The sequence below is a fragment of the Erythrolamprus reginae genome, chromosome 4 (assembly GCF_031021105.1).
Source record: "Erythrolamprus reginae isolate rEryReg1 chromosome 4, rEryReg1.hap1, whole genome shotgun sequence".
Lineage (NCBI taxonomy): Eukaryota > Metazoa > Chordata > Lepidosauria > Squamata > Dipsadidae > Erythrolamprus > Erythrolamprus reginae.
Window position 1 is genome coordinate 112,130,915 of NC_091953.1, and position 22,519 is coordinate 112,153,433.

The 22,519-nt window shown below is 44.0% G+C and overlaps 1 protein-coding gene across 1 annotated transcript in view; it reads left to right on the forward strand.

The window, feature by feature from the left end:
• PCCA (propionyl-CoA carboxylase subunit alpha) overlaps positions 1-22,519 on the forward strand; it is a 326,677-nt gene that overhangs the window by 175,564 nt on the left and 128,594 nt on the right. Inside the window, exon 18 of the mRNA XM_070751229.1 lies at positions 1,546-1,648. Coding sequence (XP_070607330.1) covers positions 1,546-1,648 — 103 coding nt within the window. The remainder of the gene's footprint in view (positions 1-1,545; positions 1,649-22,519) is intronic.

The window sequence follows — 22,519 nt, forward strand, 5'->3', positions numbered from 1 at the left end:
ATTCCCCCCCCAGGGTAATGGACGGACAGATGGAATTGTCCTTGGGAGGCAAAACCCACAGCCACTCCTCCGTCTTATCCGGGTTGAGTTTGAGTCTGTTGACACCCATCAGGCCCCAACAGCCTCCAGGCACCGGCACATCACTTCCACCGCTTCGTTGACTATGCATCGCTCTCCACATGCGTGGCTGTATCATTAACTCTTGTTCTGAATCCAAGGAGGAGCTAGATAATTGATCTCCTTCTGAGCTGTCTGCCACACTCTCCTCCTCCCTGTCACTCATATCTTCTTGGTCTGAGGAGCCTTCATTAGCAGATTCCACCGTGGGCAAAACAGGCCTGCAGCATATGGATGTCTCCCCCACATCCACAGTCCTTGGGGCAGGAGCTGGGCCAGAGCTAACCACAACAATCAGAATGCCCATTTTTGAACGTATTTTAATTTCTTTGAATTCTTCTTGAACCTAATGCTAACTCTTTAAATTGTGATGCTCAGAAATAGAGAGAATATTTTAAGTGGGATCTGATCAAAACAGAAAAAAAAATAGAATGGAATGATTGGGAAATTAAATCCATGGATGTGAGCCAAAATTGTACGAGCCGCCTTTGCAGCCATATCACACTGGCTAATTTCTATTCCATTTTCAATCAACTGCTGTTCTAAGATCTATTTCAGGTTCTAATTTCATACAATTAGTTTCCCCAGTTTATAAATATTTGATCTTTTCTTCTCCGTGTGAAGAACATTACACGTCTCCATTAAATTTTATTTTGTTACTTTCGGCTGATATTCCAGCCTACGAATTTTGTTTTATTTCTTAAGATATTAACTGTCCCGTCTAGTTTAACATTGTTCTCAGCTTCTGCATCTCCAGCTCCATCAGGCTCTTCACCCCCCCCCCCCCCAATTTCTTCCAGGGTGAGGACCCTGCTCCCTAGGCTGCCCCGCGAGATGCTGGATCCAACCAGGGCTGCCCCTATCGGCAAACTCTGGCGAACTCTGTGCTGGGGCGACGGTGTGCCATAGGTTCGCCACCACTGTCCTAGGCACTCCTAGAAAACAAAAAATGGCTACAAGTGAGATATTTAGAATTGTGCACCCTGCCCAAAGAAGAGACAAGATAACCTGGAATGGTAGTCCTCACCTTGTGAGATTAAAGTGGGATGAGGGATCATCTTTCTTATGCCTTCTATAAAGGGTGTGTCTTATTTGAATAAGCCTTGTTTTGCAATTGGCCAATCTTCTGGCAAGAAATTATGATAAACTACAAAGTGATTTAAAATTCTCATAAATTTTGTTTGTTTGTTTGTTTGTTGATTGATTGATTGATTGATTGATTGATTTCTGTGCCGCCCTTCTCCATAGACTGGGCGGCTCACAACAAAATAAAAAGTTGCGAAGTGCTTTAAAATTCCTTATGTGCCCATTGTCTGCAAACACATAGCAATTCCTGTTTTAATTAAAAAATGTAGTAATAATAAGATAGAATATAATATAAGATGGTGATACATATAATGCATTTGAAATTTTCGTTTTGAAATCCAGGGCACAGATTGAAAGACAGTGAAAAAATGGAGCTACTAGTAATAGCAGTCTCTCTCTATATGGCTGAACGACTTAGATCACAGAGATTTCTGGGAACTCCAAGGTAAGTTTGATTCTAGAACATTTTGTTACTTAATGGTGACATAGAGAGCTGATTATTATTTGTTCCCTTTAAACATTTTGAATATGAATGTAGGTTCTTTTGCACATTACCTAGTAAAGGATATCTGGACAATAGGTCAACATAGATTGTAGATGAAGAATCTAAAGCTTCAAACTGCCTCAGACTTTTGGGTGAAAGACTTTTTTAAAAATCCAGGAGAAAATTAATAAATATCCTATTAACTGTAATAATTTAATTTCATTTGAAATAAAATGAATTTTTGGATTATGACCAGGTGAGTCACAGTATACTATGTGTTATGCCGGGCTCTCTGGTAGGAACCTCCCGAAAATTCAAGGATACAAATTTCAGACACACACACGTTTGAAAATTCAAAACAATGTTCTTTATCACAAAATTCAAAATAAACTGAGCACCCTTTTTGTATTGCAAAGAGTACTCGTCCCAAAACAACCAGGTAGTCTGTACAATTTCCCTTAATCAGTCTTTAATTACTTAACTAGCAGCTCTGAAGAAACATCACACCCCTTCTTCTTCCATGAAGTGAAACACCCACACACTTTGCTCTGCGTTGGTTTCAAAGACGTAAAAAATCAACAAAGTCAAGGCACGATTCCTGAAGAACTGCGATCAGATACTCTTCCACAACGGCCAAACCCACACGCTGCTATTTATAGCAGCAGCCCTAATTACTGGAGCCCCACCCAAACACAGGTGGCCTCTCTTATCTCCTGTAATATGTCCTTACTTGGTCTCTTCTGCGCATAATTCTGCACTTGCGTGGGTCCAAGACGTGTTCATCCGAATCAATGGAAGATAAGGGAGAGTGACTGCCTGGGCTGTGTGCCAAGCCCCCCCTCTTCCAAGTCACTCCCACCTTCTTCTTCGTCCGAGGAAACTAAACTCTGAGCTGACTCTCTCAGCAATAACACAGGCCTATGACATGTTGAAGTTTCCCCTGCATCCACCTCCACATTCCCTGGGGCAGGAGCTGGGCCAGAGCCAACCACAACACTATGTATACATGAATGAATGAATGAATGAATTAGAAAGAAAAAGAAAGAAAGACAAAGAAAGAAAGAAAGAAAGAGAAAGAGAGTAAGAAAGAAAAAGAAATTCTGCTTGTTGCTTGTTAAACAGACTGTGCTGCTTAGGTAGCAATATACTGTTCCAAACAACATGCTGAAATTTAGAAATATGGAAGCTATGATAATTTTATGTCTGTTGATATGTATGTATGTATGTATGTATGTATGTATGTATGTATGTATGTATGTATGTATGTAGTTATGACATTTATTTGCTGCCAATCTTGTATCCAATGAGCATGAAAACTTTAAAGCAGGGTGAAATGTGAAAATTTTCCCTTCCGGTTCCATACAAAAGTAGCTGTACTGACTCACACCATACAAAAGGATACAAATGGCACCGCAACAGATTTAATACATTTAACAATTTAACAGATTTACAGAGTTGGTTTATGGAATTCACTTCCAGAAGAGGTCATGACTGCTGTCAGCCTTGATAGCTTCAAGGCAGGATTAGACAGATTCATGGATGCCGAGTGTATCGGTGGCTATTGAAACGGATGTCCATGTGCCACTCTATGGTGGTTGAGGCAGGCAGGAGTCCCTTGAATGCCATTTGTTGGGGGGTCAGGGGAAAGGGAGGGTCTTTCCTTCTCTTTCTGCTCAAGATCCCCATGTACAATTGGCAGGCCACTGTGTGACATAGAATGCTGGACTCGATGGGCTTTAGCTTGATTCAGCATGGCTTTTCTTATGTTCTTAAGAAACGATCTTGGAGGTCATCTAGTCTAACCCCCTCCCTAGCTAGAATTTCAAAGTCACACAACATTCTATATTTTATTTTATTAATATTTTTAGATAAAAGCAGCTAAATTTAAAACTTCCTAAATTTTAAATAGCTAGCTCTTTAAAAAAAATCCTAAAAAACCCCAAAGAAAATCCCCCCCCAATTTATTATTTTTTAAAGCAAAAAGCAAAACAGAACAAAACACAAAACCCCAGTTATTTACCCAATTGAAGGAAGGGAGGCAGAATCAGTTGCTCACAAATAAGATGGATTACAGGCTGCAATGCAATCCATCCGATTGTTGAGCAACTGGTTCTGTCTGCTATCTTCCTTCAATTGAGTAAATAACAATTTTTGTTTTTTGTTTTGCTTTAAAAAAGGCAAAGCAAGCCATGCATGGAGAACGTGAATAAAGAACGGCTGTTCTGATAAAACGAGGCAGAAGCAGCAGAGAGAATATAAAAGATGGTGCCTTTTGGAGAGGAAGGAGCCCAAGCCGCATATTTTTGGGAGAGCCTTCTCTGTGGCGGGTCCTGCTCTCTGGAACCAACTACCCACGGAGATCCGCACCACCCCCACCCTCCTAGCCTTCCAGAAAGCCGTGAAAACCTGGCTCTGCCAGCAGACCTGGAACTGTTGAGTGCCAGCTCCGGTCAAGAAGAAATAAATGGTTTTATTTTTAGGGGTTTTAACTGCTTTTGATTGTTTTTTAAATTGTTGTACATCGCTGAGAGTCCAGAAGGAGTTGGGCGGCTTAGAAATCTAACAAATTAAATAAATAAATAAAATAAAGGCGATTTGGAGGGCAGGTTTTTCCAAGGCCAGGCATAGAGGGAAACAGATGAGTGCACCAGAATACTGGACTTCCACCACTCGTGCAGGGAAGGCTTGCAGCAACGGTTTGAAGCTTGTTAAGAAGGACCTCGGCTCCACCCCAGCCATGCGTTTTCCATTCTAGATTGTTTGGAATGAAAAGAAATAGCTGCTCGCTAGCCCTACCCTGTCCGGTCTCTGCTCTGCACCTTGCGTGCCTGATGCAGCCTTTGCAAGCTGGCCACAGGGACATCTGGAAGACTGCATGGAAGTCAGGCAAGCATGTTTGGGGGGAGGATTACGAAAGACAGGGTAGAATGGTGGAGGGGAGCAGGGGCAGCTAGGTAGACAATGACTTTGCAGGCTTACGTGGCAGGCAGATCAGGGGCGTAGCGCTTCAGGCAGACAAACTGCAGAGCAGAGACTGGTGGGGCGGGGCAAGCAGGAGGCCCAGGCGGACTGGTTCATGGGCGTGGCCAGCCAGCCATGTATGGTGGTTTGCCAAACAGGTCACATGTCTGTTACTGGTCCTCTCATACAGGAAGGTTTAAAGCATTAAAAGTTTTAGTGGGTTATTACCGGTTTGACCCAGTACGGTGAACTGGTAGGGGTAGTGGTGGGAGGTTCCACCGACCCACCCGTACGTCATCAAAAATGCTCTGTGTATGCCCATAAAATGCGCCCGCCTGCGCACTCCCATTCTCAAACGGGAAGCAAAGGTAAGTAGAACCCACTGCTGATTAAAACATTAAAACCAACAGTCATAGAACACAGCGGATAAAATCATTAATAAATAGAAACCATTAACACCAGATGGGAAAGAAGGGAGTCAACATACTGGGTGTGGGTGTGGGGATGAGATTGAGTTTTAGTTAGTCAACCACCTCCAGGATGAAAATCCTCCATTGTATGAACATAGAATGTCTAAGTTTTGGGAGAAATACTAAGTTTTATACAGTATAAATCACCATAGCAGTACATGTTAGATTAATTTTATGAATAAAAGTATTCAGTCATATGCCATTTTCCTCTAAATATAAATATCTACTCCACTTGTTTTCTTATCCATATATTTAGGAATATATACTGCTCAAAAAAATAACACTCAAATAACACATCCTAGTTCTGAATGAATGAAATATTCTCATTGAATATTTCATTTGCACAACTATTCCATTTGCACAACAGAATGTGAAATTGATTGTCAATCAGTGTTGCTTCCTAAGTGGACAGTTTGATTTCACAGAGGTTTGATTTACTTGAAGTTATATTCTAAGTGTTCCCTTTATTTTTTTGAGCAGTGTACATTCAATATATATAAATTATAATTATGTGATAGAAATATGCATGAAATTAATTTAATTCATTTGATGTACATGCCGTCCAATCCTGTGGAATTCAGGTGGGCTTACAACAATAAAAATACGATACAATTAGAATAAGTCAAATGTTAGTAAAAAAAAAAGTAAAATCCCCATTAAACTAATGATAAAAAACGTTAAAAGTCTCTTAATTAAACAATCATACACACAAACATATCAAGTGAATCGTAGATTGGCCATGAATAGGTATTAATACTCATGGCCCCCAAGCCTGCCGGCAGAGCCAGGTCTTCACGGCCTTTCAGAAGGCCAGTAGGGTGGGAACAGTATGGACATCGGGAGGGTAGTTGGTTCCAAAGAGCCGGGGCAGCCCCAGAGAAGGCCCTCCCCCAGGGGCCTGCCAACCTGCACTGCTTAGTTCATGGGACCCGGAGAAGGCTAACTCCATGATCTACTTGGTCTCTGACAGGTGGGCAGCAGGAGACAGTCTCATATATAGTCTGCTCCTAAGCCATATTTAATAGTTAATACTCAATATGTTGCCTGAATTTTCTGTCTCCTGGTTCAGTAATCACAGTAAACCTATTTTTATAACTTAGGCATATGTATGCTAGTTATGGCTGGACATTTTCATTTTTGGGTGCTTTAAATTATATTTGATCATTAAAATTGTTTTCATTGAGCTACTTTTTATACAGAGGGTAGTCTTTTTAAGTAGACATCTGCTCGCACAATGGGAAGTTCCCTTCTGCTCTTCGTCTCTGCGTCCTCTTGTACTTGTCGAATTTGCTCTAATTGAAATAACATAGTGATTTCTTAGTTCTTTTAAAAGAATAAAGACTCTAAAATATAAAGTTAAATTCTCAAAAATTTTGTGCTAGTTCATATTTCCAAATCTATATTAATTGCTGTCTTAAATGCATCTATTGAATGTCCTGCTGGCAAAGAAATTCTCATAAACCTTCACAGTTTGGCCATATTAGCTAGACATTTATGAGAATTAGAATAGCACAGGTGGTCCTTAACTTACAACAGTTCATTTAGTGACTGCTCAAAGTTATAACGGCACTGGAAAATGTGACTTATGACCATTTCTCATGGTTAGCGACCGTTACAGCATCCCATGATTATGTGATCAAAATTCAGATGCTTGGCAATTGGTTCATTCTCCACTGCTTCTGGAAGGAGAGTCCAGGATGGGTTAACCCTCAATCCTATTGGTAGAGACTGAGTTATAAATTAATAAATTAACATGTTAATTAGGCACCGCCCCTTGCCTGCCCCCAAGGGCTCAGTTTCAAAAACTCAGTCTTTGGAGAGACACATGAGTTTATTGTGGAGAAAGTTTTTTAGAAATAAATTGATTAAATAATGTTAAAATTCTTTCTTTGACTAACCTGTTTTATTTTGTCTTTCTTGTTTTTCAGGAAACACCATGACAGGACGGGGTCTTTGCCCTCCGTGGGCAACACCCCCATCATTTCCCCCGGGAAACCTCTTCCCTCAGCGGGTACAGTTTTATCAAGGGGGTTTTCAGCCATGGGTCACTGGCCTCCGCGGCCAGACCCGGCTGCAGCCGAAGGTGAGGGGGTCCGTCCCCCTCACTGGGAGGCTGAAGGGGAGTCGCCCAGAGAGATCCTCCTCCCCACGAGTGAAATAAGCGGCGAGGAAGCCGGGCGGCTCAGCGAGATGACAGCCGACGGCCATATGTTCGGCGGCAAGGAAAAAAGCCGCCGCCGAAGCCGCCGCCGCCGAAGCCGCCGCCGTCAAGCGTATTGCCGGCTAAATTGAATCTCGCGCGCGCGCGCACTCGGGAGAGGCTCCCGTAGGATCGGCGGCGAGTTTAAACAAACCCCCGTTCATAAGGGGGAGAGAGAGGAAAAACGCGGCGGCAGGCCTCACTGTGGCTCGGGGACCTCAGGTTCTTCCTGACAGCCAGTTCGCCTTGTAAAGGCAGGGCGATGTGTATTACCGCCCTATTTACTTGCGGCCGCCATTTTGAGCCTGGCACCTAACGGCTGCGCCCGTTTTAGGCGGGAAAACCTCCCCCCCTACGTCCCTTGGGGCCTACAAGGACTGACAGCGGCGCGTAATATCGCCTGAGGGGGTGGAGCGATGAGCAAGGTCTCGTCAGCAGTAGGCAGCCATTTTTTGCTACACATTTCGTGGAAGAGCTTCGTGTTTATCATAGACACCAGCATTTGGCTGCCTCTTTTATTCATTGATCGGTTTCGTGAGTACCATGGATCAATTACCAGTTGGTGGGGAGCAAGCAGTCACCTCAGCCCCCCTCCCCAAGGCTAAGGACAAGGGGAAATCTAAGCCCAAGTCTTCTCAGGGCCCATCCACTTCAGCATTCAGGGAGGCTGAAAAACGTATACTGGCGTTGGAGCAACGTTTGGAGTCAGCTCTACACGCTCCTTCCCTAGCCTCTGGAAGGTCTCCAAGCCCTGCACCATTACCAGGGCAATTGACTCCCAATTCTGTGGCTCCAGAGGGTTTCCTACCGGGAAGGGATTGGTCCCCAGATCGCCAGGCCATCCAGCAGGCTCATCATCCCCTGAGTGGGCCAAGTTCTGCAACTTTATCCAGGCCTCTGTGGGGTTTTTCACCCCAAGCCAAGGCAGGGCCTTCAGCTACATTCACCCCTACTGCTGCTGGGCTCAGATCTCAGCCTAGTACTTGGCAGGACTTGTCACCAGCTGTCCAAGAATTGGTTAATAATGCCTATTCACAAGGCATAGCAACAGGGGTGCAGCAATGTCATCAACAGCCAGATCATTCTCAAAAACGGAATTTGTGGTCTGCACCGCCCCTTTCAGGTATGGGGTTATCAGAGGAACCATCCTGGCAGGAGGGTAGTGAAAAGGACTACGACTTCTCTGACGATGAGACTTTACCTGAGCAACCAACTGTTCCAGGCCTCTTTAAGCCCGCCTTGTTTCGCACACTGTTACACAAGGCCAAACAAGCGGTGGACCTGCCGGGGATCGCAAAGCCCGCAGAGACACCCAGATCAACTACATTGCTCAAAGAACCTCAGCCTGAAACAGACCACATTCCGGCATCGGATATTTTTATTCAAAACGCAAAAAGGCCATGGCAACATCCAGCGGCTGCTCAAGGCCCTTCAATGCTGGAACGCAAGCTGTATGCATTTGATGAAGAGGTGGAGACTCTTCTTCAGTTTCCCCCAATTGATCATCCAGTGGTAACTCTGGTGTCAAATGCCATGGTTCCAGCGGAATCGGGGGACAATTTGAAGCCGGAGGACAGGAAGGCAGAGATCCTCATAAGGAAGTCACATTCCATGTCCGGCTGGGCATTTCGGGCAGCGGCCGCTGCCTCCTTTTTCAATCGAGCGTCCATCGTTTGGATTGAGGAAATGATGTCCCGCCTTGGACCGGAGGATGGCAGGATGCGGCAGGACTTAAGTAAGCTGTTGGCCGCAGCGGAGTTCTCGGCGGATGCCACTCTCCACTCTGCCAAATTTTCAGCAAGGGGGATGTCCACCAACTTGTCCTCAAGACGTTTATTGTGGCTTAGGAGCTGGCCAGCTGACACTAAGTCGAAGTGGCGCCTGGCTTCTTCTCCCTTCCGCGGAGCTGATCTGTTTGGAGAAGTTCTCGATAAGGTCCTTGTCGAGGATAAGGACAAACGGAAGGTCCTGCCCAGGTCCAACAGACGGCAGGACAGGAGGTCTACGCCTTACAACAGGAGGCAGTCCTTTCGCTGGGACAATTCTTCCGGAACAGGTCAGACCCAGAGGCCATATTCTCAGGGACGTTTCACCCCAGCCTCTTCCTTTCGGAATGACCGGGCCGGCTTCCAGGATAGGACCAGAGGCTATCAACAGGCTCGACGCCCTTTTAGAGGTACAAGCCAGAGAGGCTTTAAGCGCCCCAAATGACTTCGCCGGCAATCAACCGCTAGGGGGGAAGCTTCGCCTCTACAGTGCCTACTGGCGTGCCACTTCCTCGGACAGGTGGGCAATAGCTACGGTGTCTGGAGGCCTAAGGTTGGAGTTCCTTCAGCCCCCACCCAACCGTTTCCTCCAGTGTCCGACACCAAGGAATACAACCAAAAAGAGGGAACTGTTTCACGAAATACAACATCTGTTGCATATTCACGCTATAGAGCCGGTTCCACAGCACGCCAGGGGGACCGGTTTCTATTCCATGATCTTCACAGTTCCAAAGTCGTCGGGAGGTTGCCGTTTGATCCTGAATTTGAAGCAGTTAAATCTGTACATTCTGTACAGAAAATTCAGGATGCATTCGTTGCAAACCATCCTAGCGGCAGTCCGCCCCCAGGACCTTTTAACATCACTGGACCTGAAGGAGGCGTACCTGCATGTGCCAATTTACCCACCTCACCGAAGGTTTCTGCGTTTCTGCGTCGAAGGCGTCCATTATCAGTACAAGGCCATGCCATTCGGCCTCTCATCGGCGCCAAGAACCTTCACCAAACTGTTGGATGTCATCACGGCGAGCCTACGTGCACGATCGGTGCGCCTGATGGCCTATTTGGACGATATTGTGATCCTGTCCAAATCTCAGGCCCAGGCCCAGCAGGATCTCGCCCTAACGATGAGGACCTTGACGGAGCACGGCTTTACCATCAATGTGCCCAAGAGCCAGTTGATTCCATCTACCACGCTCCTACATCTGGGCTCCATCATCGACACGACCTCATGTACAGTGTACCTTTCCCGAGACAGGCGGAAGAACATCATTTCGCTCATTTCCTCCCTTCAGAGGGACAGGAAGTCGTCCATGGCCTTCTTGTCCAAGGTTCTAGGCACTCTGGTCTCCTGCATAGGGATCATCCCATGGGCCAGACACCACATCCGAAGCCTTCAATGGTTTCTACTACCGGCACAGAAGGTCAGGACAAGTCATTCCAATGTGCGAGTCCGCCTGCCAAGGGATGTCAAAGATTCCCTGGCATGGTGGGCCTCCCCAGCCTTGTACCGAGGGCTGTCGTTTCGCACTCACGACTTACTCACACTGACGACGGATGCCAGCTTATCGGGTTGGGGAGCGCATATCGGTCAACAATGCGCACAAGGACTATGGTCCACGGAGGACCTCAACCCGGTGAACATCAATCTTTTAGAACTAAGGGCAGTCTTTCTGGCACTCCAACACTTCACCCTTCTAGTACAGAACAAGCATGTATTAGTCTTGACGGACAATGTCGCGACCAAAGCCTACCTCAACCATCAGGGGGGTACCAGGTCACGACGCCTCATGCAGGAGGCTTCAGCCCTCTTCACCTGGGCCGAGAGGAATCTGCAATCGTTATCAGCAGAGCATATCGCAGGAGTGGACAACACTCAGGCCGATTGGCTGAGCAGAACCACGCTCGACCCAACGGAATGGAAGCTGGACTCGCAACTGTTCCAGATGATCACGGAGCGCTTCGGCATGCCTCTGGTGGACATGTTCGCAACGCACAACAATGCGCAACTCCCCAGATACTATACCCGCTACCCCTCGCACAATGCGGAGGGGGTCGATGCCTTAGTCTCCAGTTGGCCACAGGGTCTCCTCTATGCCTACCCGCCGACAAAGATTCTGCAAAGGGTCGTCAACAAGATTTTGCAGGAGAAGGCAGAAGTGATTCTGGTGGCCCCGTACTGGCCGCGCAGACCGTGGTTTTCGGACCTAGTGTCCCTCTCAGTCTCCCCGCCATGGAGGATTCCGGACACAAGAATATCCCTCAGCCAAGGATCAGTTCAACATCCGGAACCCCAGTGGTTCCAGTTGACCGTCTGGAGATTGAGCGGGGCAGATTGAGGGAACATAACTTGCCTGATGACATTATTTCAACAATGCAGGCAGCTAGGAGGCCATCTACCTCAAGAATATACCAGGCTACCTGGTCGGCCTTCTGTAAATTCTGTCAGGAGAACAGCATGGACTTGGAGTCAGCTTCAGTGTTACAGGTATTGGGGTTCCTCCAGGCAGGTTTGAAGCGGGGTTTAGCTCCGAATACCCTCAGGAGGCAGGTCGCAGCTCTGTCAACTGTTATTAGAACGGGAGAGTTTAGGTCCTTATCTTTCCACCCTTGGATAAAGGACTTTCTTAAAGGTGCTGCGAATACTAATCCCCCAACAATTCATCGCTTCCCATCATGGGACCTTTCGTTAGTGCTAAAGGCATTGACCGGTCCTCCATTTGAACCATTAAGGTCCATAGCACTTAGGCTCCTTACTATTAAAACGGCCTTCTTGGTCGCGATTACATCGGCTAGAAGGGTTTCGGACATATCAGCCCTCTCCATACGTCCAGATCTTTGTATATTTTACCCTGACAGACTGGTTTTAAGGCTAGATCCAACATTTATACCTAAAATCAATTCCCTGTTTCACAGGAAACAAGAGATAGTGTTACCTGACTTTTGTACGCATGGGAACCATCCGTTAGAACTCCGGTGGCACAAACTGGATGTCAGGAGAGCGGTCAAGATATATATTAGAAGGACAGAGTCATTTAGACGGTCTGAACGGTTGTTCATCTCTTTCTCACAGACTAAATCGGGGCTTGGGGTTTCTCCCAGGTCAATCAGTCGTTGGATCCGAGAGTGTATTGCTGAGGCTTACGGAACTACCCCTCACACTCTCCCTCAAGGGATTACTGCTCATTCCACTCGCAGCGCGGCCACATCAGCAGCCTGGAGGACGCAGGCTTCGGCTGAGGACATATGCCGGGCAGCAACGTGGACTGCTCCTTCTACATTTATCCGGCATTATAAACTGGACATGTACGCCTCAGCTGAGGCTTCGTTTGGGAGAAGGGTTTTGCAGAGGGTTTGTTCTTCTACTGTTGATCCCTGAATCTGCACTCTCCCACCCTTGGACTAGAACTGGGGTATATCCCATCCTGGACTCTCCTTCCAGAAGCAGTGGAGAAGAACCGTTGTACCTACCTGAACGGTCTTCTCGATGCTCTGGAAGGAGAGTCCAGACCCGCCCAAGTAATCGTTTGATTCAAGGGATTGGGTTTACGCTTTTTAGCTGGTTGTGTTTGTTAAGGGTTCAATAAAATTGTGTTGAATTATAATGACTTCGTTTTTTGAAACTGAGCCCTTGGGGGCAGGCAAGGGGCGGTGCCTAATTAACATGTTAATTTATTAATTTATAACTCAGTCTCTACCAATAGGATTGAGGGTTAACCCATCCTGGACTCTCCTTCCAGAGCATCGAGAAGACCGTTCAGGTAGGTACAACGGTTCTTTGTGACCTTCTGACAAGCAGAGTCAATGGGGAAGGCAATTCATTTAACATCTGGTTTACTATCTTGTCAACTACAGTGATTCACTTAATTGAGGCAAGAAAGATCATAAAATTTATTTATTTATTTTATTTATTCATTTGTCCAATACACAAATACATAGAAAGAAAAAAAAGACATGTGGTAATATATATAAGAGTAAAAGTGAACTTAGAGGAGAGGATATATGAAAGGAAGAAAATATATATGATAAGTAAGAGAAAGGAAAGACAATTGGACAGGGGATGAAAGGCACACCAGTGCACTTATGTACGCCCCTTACTGGCCTCTTAGGAACCTGGAGAGGTCAATTGTGGAGAGTCTAAGGGAGAAATGTTGGGGGTTAGGAGTTGACACAATTGAGTCTGGTAATGAGTTCCACACTTCGATAACTCGATTGTTGAAATCATATTTTTTACAGTCAAGTTTGGAGCGGTTCGTACTAAGTTTGAATCTGTTGCGTGCTCTTGTGTTGTTGCGGTTGAAGCTGAAGTAGTCATTGACCGGTAGGACGTTGCAGCATATGATCTTGTGGGCAATACTCAAATCGTGTTTTAGGCGCTGTAGTTCTAGGCTTTCTAGGCCCAGGATTGTTAGTCTATTTTCGTAGGATATTCTGTTTCGAATGGAGGAGTGAAGGGCTCTTCTGGTGAAATATCTTTGGACATTTTCAAGGGTGTTGATGTCTGAGATGTGGTATGGGTTCCAGACAGATGAGCTGTAGTCTAGGATGGGTCTGGCAAAAGTTTTGTAGGCTCTTGTGAGTAGTGTGAGATTGCCTGAGCAGAAGCTGCGAAGGATCAGGTTGACAACTCTAGAAGCTTTTTTGGCGATATACTTGCAAAACTCACTTAACAAATGTCTCACCTAACAACATAAATTTGGGCCTTAATAGTGGTCATAGGTTGAAAACCACCTGTACAATATTTGGAAGGTTACATTTTGATTATTGGTGATCTAAGACATATCTGTGTTAGGATAATTTTTGTCATGGAAAAGTAGCATAAACTGTTAGCTTTTGTGGAAACTCAGGACTCCCTAAGATCATCAGATGTGCTCTCATAATATTATCTTTTGGGGTGATATTATTATATTCAGTGGATGACCTCTACATGATAATTCTGACAGCAAATGACTACAGTCTGTTTGTGTTTGTAATCCTTGATACTGTGATTAATTTCCAAATCCTTCATTAATTTGGTGAGCCTCAATGTATTTCTTACTGCTGTTTCTGAATGGTTATGAATGAATAACTATATTCCTAGCATGAGTTTGTATTTTCCACTTTTTTGCTTGGAATTTTAGAACTTACTATTCATTTAATTATTTTCTCCCCAAGGGCAGTGTCACAGAGTTATTTCTTCAAACTGGTTATCAAAATGTCCAATATTATAGAAAACTAGTTGACAGATGATATTTAGATAATAGAGGTAGCCATTATCATGCAAAGTAGTTACGAACAGTGCTTTGTATACTTTGCACAGGTCTTATTTGGTTTACTTAATACCCTGATTGATTATATAGCGGTTACCACTTTTCGGTAAAGATCAAATTTACATTATGCAGTGAAATATAAATCTTGCAATTGGTCATGTTAAAAATACTGTTTCCAGTGGAAAACCTTTAGCTTAAATGAAAGTTGATTCTTTGAATACCCTCCCCCACAACTTAAATTTTGTTTTATTTATTTATTTATTGGATTTGTATGCCGCCCCTCTCCGTGGACAACAAAATGTTGTTCATCTCCTATATTTGGCTGGATTTCTAATTTGTATAGGAGATTAGGAGATTAAATGCTCTAGGTGGGACATTTCATGAGCCTATCAGTGTAATGTTTGCATTTCTAAACTTAAAAACCTATTGCACTTCCTATGTCTTGCTTGTATTGGCTACTAATATTTTCCTATTAGTTTGCGGTCCCATAATATGGAAAAACCCATTGTATTATCAACAATGACACATTGTACTTAAAATGTAACAAATACTTAAAAAAAACCCAATAGATTATTTGTTTAAAGTTGAAGGTAGTAGGATACGTATAAAATGTATCAGGAAAGACTTAATGAACTCAATCTGTATACAGTAATCTGGAGCAGTGATTTTCAACCTTTTTTGAGCCGCGGCACATTTTTTACATTTACAAAACCCTGGGGCACATTGAGCGGGGGGGGGGAGAGCCTAAAAAAAGTTTGGACAAAAAAATTATCTCTCTCTCTTCCTCCCCTTCGCTCTATTTCTTTCTTCCTCCCTCTTTCTCTCCCTCCCTTCCTCTTTCTTTCTCTCTCTCTCCATTCCTCTTTCTTTCTCTTCCTTCCTTCCTCTCTTTTTTGCTCTCTTTCTCTCTCCCTCCCTCTCTTTCTCTTTCTCTCTTGCTTTCTTTCTCTCTCTTGCTCTCTCTCTCTTTCTCTCTTTCTTTCTCTTGTTCTCTTTCTCTCTCTCTTTCTTTCTTTCTCTCTTGTTCTCTTTCTCTCTCTCTTTCTTTCTTTCTTTCTCTCTTGTTTTCTTTCTCTCTCTCTTGCTTTCTCTCTCTCTTGTTCTCTCTCTCTCTCTTGCTCTTTCTCTCTCTTGCTTTCTTTCTCTTTCTCTCTTGCTTTCTTTCTTTCTTGGTTTCTCTCTCTCTTGCTTTCTTTCTTTCTCTCTTGCTTTCTTTCTCTCTGAGCTTCGCGGCACACCTGACCATGTCTCGCGGCACACTAGGGTGCCACGGCACACTGGTTGAAAAACACTGGTCTGGAGGACAGAAGGAAAAGGGGGGACATGATCGAAACATTTAAATATGTTAAAGGGTTAAATAAGGTCCAGGAGGGAAGTGTTTTTAATAGGAAAGTGAACACAAGAACAAGGGGACACAATCTGAAGTTAGTTGGGGGAAAGATCAAAAGCAACATGAGAAAATATTATTTTACTGAAAGAGTAGTAGATCCTTGGAACAAACTTCCAGCAGACGTGGTAGATAAATCCACAGTAACTGAATTTAAACCTGCCTGGGATAAACATATATCCATCCTAAGATAAAATACAGAAAATAGTATAAGGGCAGACTGGGTGGACCATGAGGTCTTTTTCTGCCATCAGACTTCTATGTTTCTATGTTTCTATATCTTTCTTGCAACTTAGTGTCCTCTGGATGCACTTAATTTGATTATAGTGGCTGGAAATTATAGAAGTTGAAACAGGAGTGAAAAGCTCCTAATTCGCTCATGCCTGTCAGTCATTGGAGAGCCGGTCACAAAGGGAGTGTGAGGCTTTGCCCACCTGCCCATAAGCCGCCATTTGAGTTCTTTTATCTTCTGTGCATGCACAAAGCATCCTGTGCATGAGCAGAGGGTAAAAGAACTCAGATGGCGGTGTCCGGGCAAGTGGGTGGAGCCTCGTGTTCCCTTTTTGACTGGCTCTCCGATGACTCACAAGCATAGTTCCCTCTAAGCTGAGCAGTGAGCAATCACTCACTCATCATCAACTCAGAGTTTTCCAAACCAGCCCAGAAGCCGAGAGGGAAAGAGTGAGAGGGAAGGAGAGAGAGAGGAAGAGAGAGAAACAGATAGAAAAAAGAGAGGAAGGAAAAGAGAAAGAAAAAGAATGGGAGTAAGGGAGAAAGAAAATCAAAATCTAGTTTGAAACTAGCGCAACTATTTAAGTGGCATTTTGATATTGATAGAGTTGCCCTATTATGAGCTCACTGTTATAGACACACAGTACAGTATTTTATTTTGAAATTCTCTGAGGCAAAACAGGGTGGGTTTTTTTATTTGTTTGTTTGTTTGTTTGTTTGTTTATTCATTCATTCATTCATTCATTCATTTATTATGTGCCGCCCAGTCCCAAAGGGACTGCCGCTCAGACACTATACTTTTCCGCCCACCCCCCCAAAAAATTAGAGGGAACACTGCTCACAAGCACAAATGAATCAGGAGTATTTCACTCGTGAGTTGAAATCAACACAGTTGGAGGATATAGATGGCAACAGAAGCAGCCATTTGAAGATCTTGTCTAGGTAGACTGGTCCCATTTTTTCTTTCCTTTTGTTGGGCTATTGTTATGTTTTTATTCAAACCCGACTTTCCTTTTTTTGGATAATGAAATGGAGGCAACGGTTGTTGGAAGATGTAACGATTGTAAAATTTCAGGGCTTAATTGAGACACGTTAGAAATGAAAAGAAATAAAAGTACATACTGTACTTGAAACAGCTACATTTACATTTTTATTTCAAAGAAGTAAAGCTATTTGGAGTCCAAATCCTCTTGCGAATTGTGCAGCATTTTTTATTTCAAGAAGGAACCTGCTGTGGTTCTCTGGAGTACCTCGGCCCCCCAGGTACTTGGTGGTGTAAAATAGAGAAGGAGCCCTGTAAATGATTTGAGCTGATAGCAATATACTTGAAAGATGAGTAAGGTAAGCTACCGCACAAATCCCAGCGACCGATAAGGTCCCACAGAGTTGGCCTTCTCCGTGTCCCGTCGACTAAACAATGTCGTTTGGCGGGCCCCAGGGGAAGAGCCTTCTCTGTGGCGGCCCTGGCCCTCTGGAACCAACTCCCCCCAGAGATTAGAACTGCCCCCACCCTCCCTGTCTTTCATAAACTACTCAAGACTCACTTATGCCACCAGGCATGGGGGAGTTGAGATATTCCTTCCCCCTACGCCATTACAAGTTATGCATGGTATGTTTGTGTGTATGTTTGGTTTTATAATAAGGGGTTTTAGTTGTTTTATTAATTGGATTGTTACATGTTGTTTGTTTATCATTGTTGTTAGCCGCCCCGAGTCTACGGAGAGGGGCGGCATACAAATCCAATAAATAAGCAAAGAAAGAAAGGAAGGAAGGAAGGAAGGAAGGAAGGAAGGAAGGTTTTTTGGTTCCCCTTTGAGCATGCATTCACACTAGCTAATATAAGAACCTTAGATTGGTAATGATTACTTAAATTCTAAACTAATAGTTGCAAATAAACTTTTAGTGAATGATAATTTGTTTATATGTAAGGCAAAAAAAATTGAAAGCATTTAAAAAAAAACATGTTATTTATTTTAGTAGCATAGAGAAACTATCCATAGTTATCTACTACCATATTAATAAAAATAATGTCAAGCTCTCTGAGACAGCAAGCTTAGAAAACAAGCACCACTTGAATTTCTGGAAATGTTATAACAGTAATACAATGGATTCTTGAAAGCTTTCTAAAACAATATTTTGTACAAAATACTGTCCATTTAAATTTAGTTATTCAATATAGTGGAAGACCAGAGACATATGTTGTCCTACAGTATCTTGATATGTGCCATTACGTATCAATATTTAACTATATATTAATAGTTTCTGAATTAGCTTGTATATTCACTAGCTGCTGTTACATCTGCCTCTTGACTTTTTCGAAATGGAAATGATGTAAAAAAGCACCCTGGTTTAGTTATCAGGTAAACAGCATTATTACTAGGAGTGTTGGATTTAAATTTACATTGCTGTTTAGCGATACACAACTACAAGCAGATCTGGACTGTAATCTTCATTCCCCCAGCCCATGAAAAAGAGAATCTCATTGGTATATTTCTGCTCAGATTTTCTACAATTGATCATCCTTCTGTATGGAGGTACAGTGATACCTCGTCTTACAAACGCCTCGTCATACAAACTTTTTGAGATACAAACCCGGGGTTTAAGATTTTTTTTGCCTCTTCTTACAAACTATTTTCACCCGCTGCCGCTGGGATGCCCCGCCTCCGGACTTCCGTTGCCAGTGAAGCACCTGTTTTTGCACTGCTGGGATTGCCCTGAGGCTCCCCTCCATTTGAAACCCCACCTCTGGACTTCCGTGTTTTTGTGATGCTGCAGGGGAATCCCAGCAGTGCAAAAACGGGCGCTTCGCTGGCAATGGAAGTCTGGAGGTGGGGTTTCCCAGTAGGGGAGCCTCAGTGAAATCGCAGCATCACAAAAACACAGAGATCCGGAGGTGGGGTTTTGAGGACTTTGGTGTTTTTGCGATGCTGCAATTTCACTAATGCTCCCTTCGCTGGGAAACCCCACCTCCGGACTTCTGTTGCCAGCGAAGCGCTCGTTTTTGCAATGCTGGGATTCCCCTGCTGTTATTCCCCTGCAGCATCGCAAAAACACAGAAGTCCGGAGGTGGGGTTTCCTATGTAGGGGAACCTCAGGGGAATCCCAGCAGTGCAAAAACGGGCGCTTCGGCTGGCAAAAGGAGTGAGTTTTGGGCTTGCACGCATTAATTGCTTTTCCATTGATTCCTATGGGAAACATTGTTTCGTCTTACAAACTTTTCACCTTAAGAACCTCATCCCGGAACCAATTAAATTTGTAAGACAAGGTATTACTGTATTAATCTTCATGCATGCATCTACTACTTACAGTGGATTTCTGATAAAGCAAAGAAATACCGAGGTAAGATTCATATTTTAATTCAGAACACTCTTAAATATGTTTCAGAATACAGTGATCTCTCGGTTAGCGCGGGGGTTACGTTCCAAGACCTCCCGCGCTAACCGATTTCCGCGTTATACTGGATGCGGAAGTAAAAACCACCATCTGCGCATGTGCGCCATTTTTTTCATGGCCGCACATGCGCAGATGGTGGAGTTTGCGTGTGGGCGGCGGGGAAGACCAAGGGAAGGTTCCTTCAGCCGCCCAACAGCTGATCTGCTCCGCAGCGCGGAAGCAGCGAGGAGCCGAAGATGGGGTAAAGGCAAAGGGGAAACCCCATCTTCGGCTCCTCGCTGCTGCCGCGCTGCGGAGCGGATCAGGTGTTGGGCGGCTGAAGGAACCTTCCCTTGGTCTTCCCGCCGCCCAGGCAAAGGGGAAACCCCAAGATCGCTTGCCGCTTGCCGCTTGCCGTATTGCAGCTTGGAGCCTTGCTTCGCCTCCTTCGCTGCAATACGGCAAGCGGCAAGCGATCTTGGGGTTTCCCCTTTGCCTGGGCAGTGCTGGGGCCATGCGGAGCCGCTCATCTAGGGGGGCGTGGACCGGCAAGGTGCCCTCCGCTCTCTCTCTTTCTCTCCCTGTTACCGGTGTGGTATAAGAGAGAGAAAGAAAGAGAAAGGAGGGCGACTTGCCAGTCCACGCCCCCCTGGATGAGCGGCCCCGCATGGCCCCAGCGCCGGACTCCGCCGTTGCCTCCGCCTCTGCAGCTGAGAGGCCACGTCCACCCCCTCCTCGGTGTCCCCGGCACCCAGCGTCCCCACGCCGCCTCCACCTCCCGGTAATGCGCCCGACCTCTGCCTCTCTCTTTCTCTCTCATATACCACGCCGGCAACAGGGAGAGAAAGAGAGAGAGAACTAGCGTGGACTTATTTTTTATTTTTTAATATTTTATTTTTTTAATTAATATTTTTTGAAAAACCGCGTTGCAGCATTTCGCGCTAATCGAGACCGTGCTACTCGAGGGATCACTGTATACAAATTACACCAGAGAATGTTTCTTTAGGCTTCATGGACCAAAAACCTGGGGGTGGGTGGGGGGGTGGACTGGAATCTTGCTGTTATATATGATGATAGCAGCAAGAACACTTTAGGCACAAACATATTTAATTCTCTCAATGGATAAATGGATGGAACTAGGAAGAGCAGTGGTAGTGTATTGGTTAGAATGCAGTATCTTAGGCTGATGCTGCCTGCTGCCCGGAGCTTGATTCTGACCGTCTCATAGTTGATTCAACCTTCCATCTCTCCGAGGTTGGTAAAATTAGGATGCAAATTGTTGGAAGCAATATGCCAACTCTGTAGAAAGTGCTATAAAGCACTATGAAGCAGTATATAAGTCTGTGTGCTATTGCTAAAAGAGGTGGCGAAATTAAGTCTAATCAAAGAAAAGAATGCATCCAACTTCATTTCTTCTTGGAAACCATTTTTGGATTTTGTGCTTGTTTGCTGTTATAGAAATGGGTACATATTAAGTATTAAAAGTAAAATGTTTTTGTAATAATATTATTTTTATTTGGCTGTATCAAAAAGAGTGGAAGTGATGTTTTTATTTCTTTGTTCCCTTTGCGTCTTTCTCTCTCCCTTACCTTCCCCTATTTTCTCACTATTTTCATTGGTATTTTATATTTTTATAAGCTTAATAAAATAATTTAAAGCACTTAATTATGGTTCCTATCTTACTTTTCTATGTCTGGCTTTTTGTAATCAAAAAGGTTAATTTTGGACAGCTTCTACTGTCGCTTGCTAAAAGTTGTGAATAAACAAGGTGTCCAGTATTTGTTTACAAGAAGTACCTAGAATTCTGATAATTTATCTCAGGTACATGTGAAATTAATAACAGAAATTTGGCATTCAATATGGCAGAGCTAGATGCTGATAATATTGAGTTATTAAATATAAAACTGATTCTCTTGATTATCTTGTTCAATGGAAGAGCAGTGGTAGTGTATCTAGAACTAGTTATCTGGGAATAATCTATCACTTAAATGAGCCATTTTCTTGTAGCTATAACTACACATGTAGAATTCTTACAGCCCGCAGTTGTCTGCATGTAAAATCTGTGGCTAAACATACACACCATATCACATAACATATACATATGCATGTATCTATAATTTCAGACACACAGTGGATCCACTTATTTTTTTATTTTATTTATTCATTTGTCCAATACACAAATACATAGGAAGAAAAATAGACATGTAGTAATATATATAAGGGTAAAGTGAACTTAGAGGAGAGGATATATGAAAGGAAGAAAATATATATGATAAGTGAGAGAAAGGAAAGACAATTGGACAGGGACGAAAGGCACACCAGTGCACTTATGTACGCCCCTTACTGGCCTCTTAGGAACCTGGAGAGGTCAATTGTGGAGAGTCTAAGGGAGAAATGTTGGGGGTTAGGGGTTGACACAATTGAGTCTGGTAATGAGTTCCACGCTTCGATAACTCGATTGTTGAAATCATATTTTTTATAGTCAAGTTTGGAGCGGTTCGTATTAAGTTTGAATCTATTGCGTGCTCTTGTGTTGTTGCAGTTGAAGCTGAAGTAGTCATTGACCGGTAGGACGTTGCAGCATATGATCTTGTGGGCAATACTCAAATCGTGTTTTAGGCACCGTAGTTCTAGGCTTTCTAGACCCAGGATTGTTAGTCTATTTTCGTAGGAAATTCTGTTTCGAGTGGAGGAGTGAAGGGCTCTTCTGGTGAGATATTTGGACTTCCCACGATTTTCTGGAGAAATTTGGTTCAGTCAAGAATGCAAAGAATGCAAGAATGCAAACTGAGAGTAACGAACTCTCAGTCAGAACAGTTGATCCAGTGTGATTTTAAGTTGTATTTGGAACTTTCCAAAGCAGTTGCCCATGGGAGAAAAAGGAAAGGAGTTTGAAGAAAAAAGATATCCAAAGGACTCTACTGCTTGGGAAATTAGCAAAAAGAATCCTAACCGCACATACGAACTGAATAAACAATCTCTCACTGCCAACCCACATTCTGTAAAGGACCTTGGAATACTAATATCGAATGACCTAAGTGCTAAAGCCCACTGCAACAATATCGCCAAAAAAGCCTCTAGAGTTGTCAACCTGATCCTACGCAGCTTCTGCTCAGGCAATCTCACCCTACTCACAAGAGCCTACAAAACTTTTGCCAGACCTATCCTAGACTACTGCTCATCTGTCTGGAACCCATAC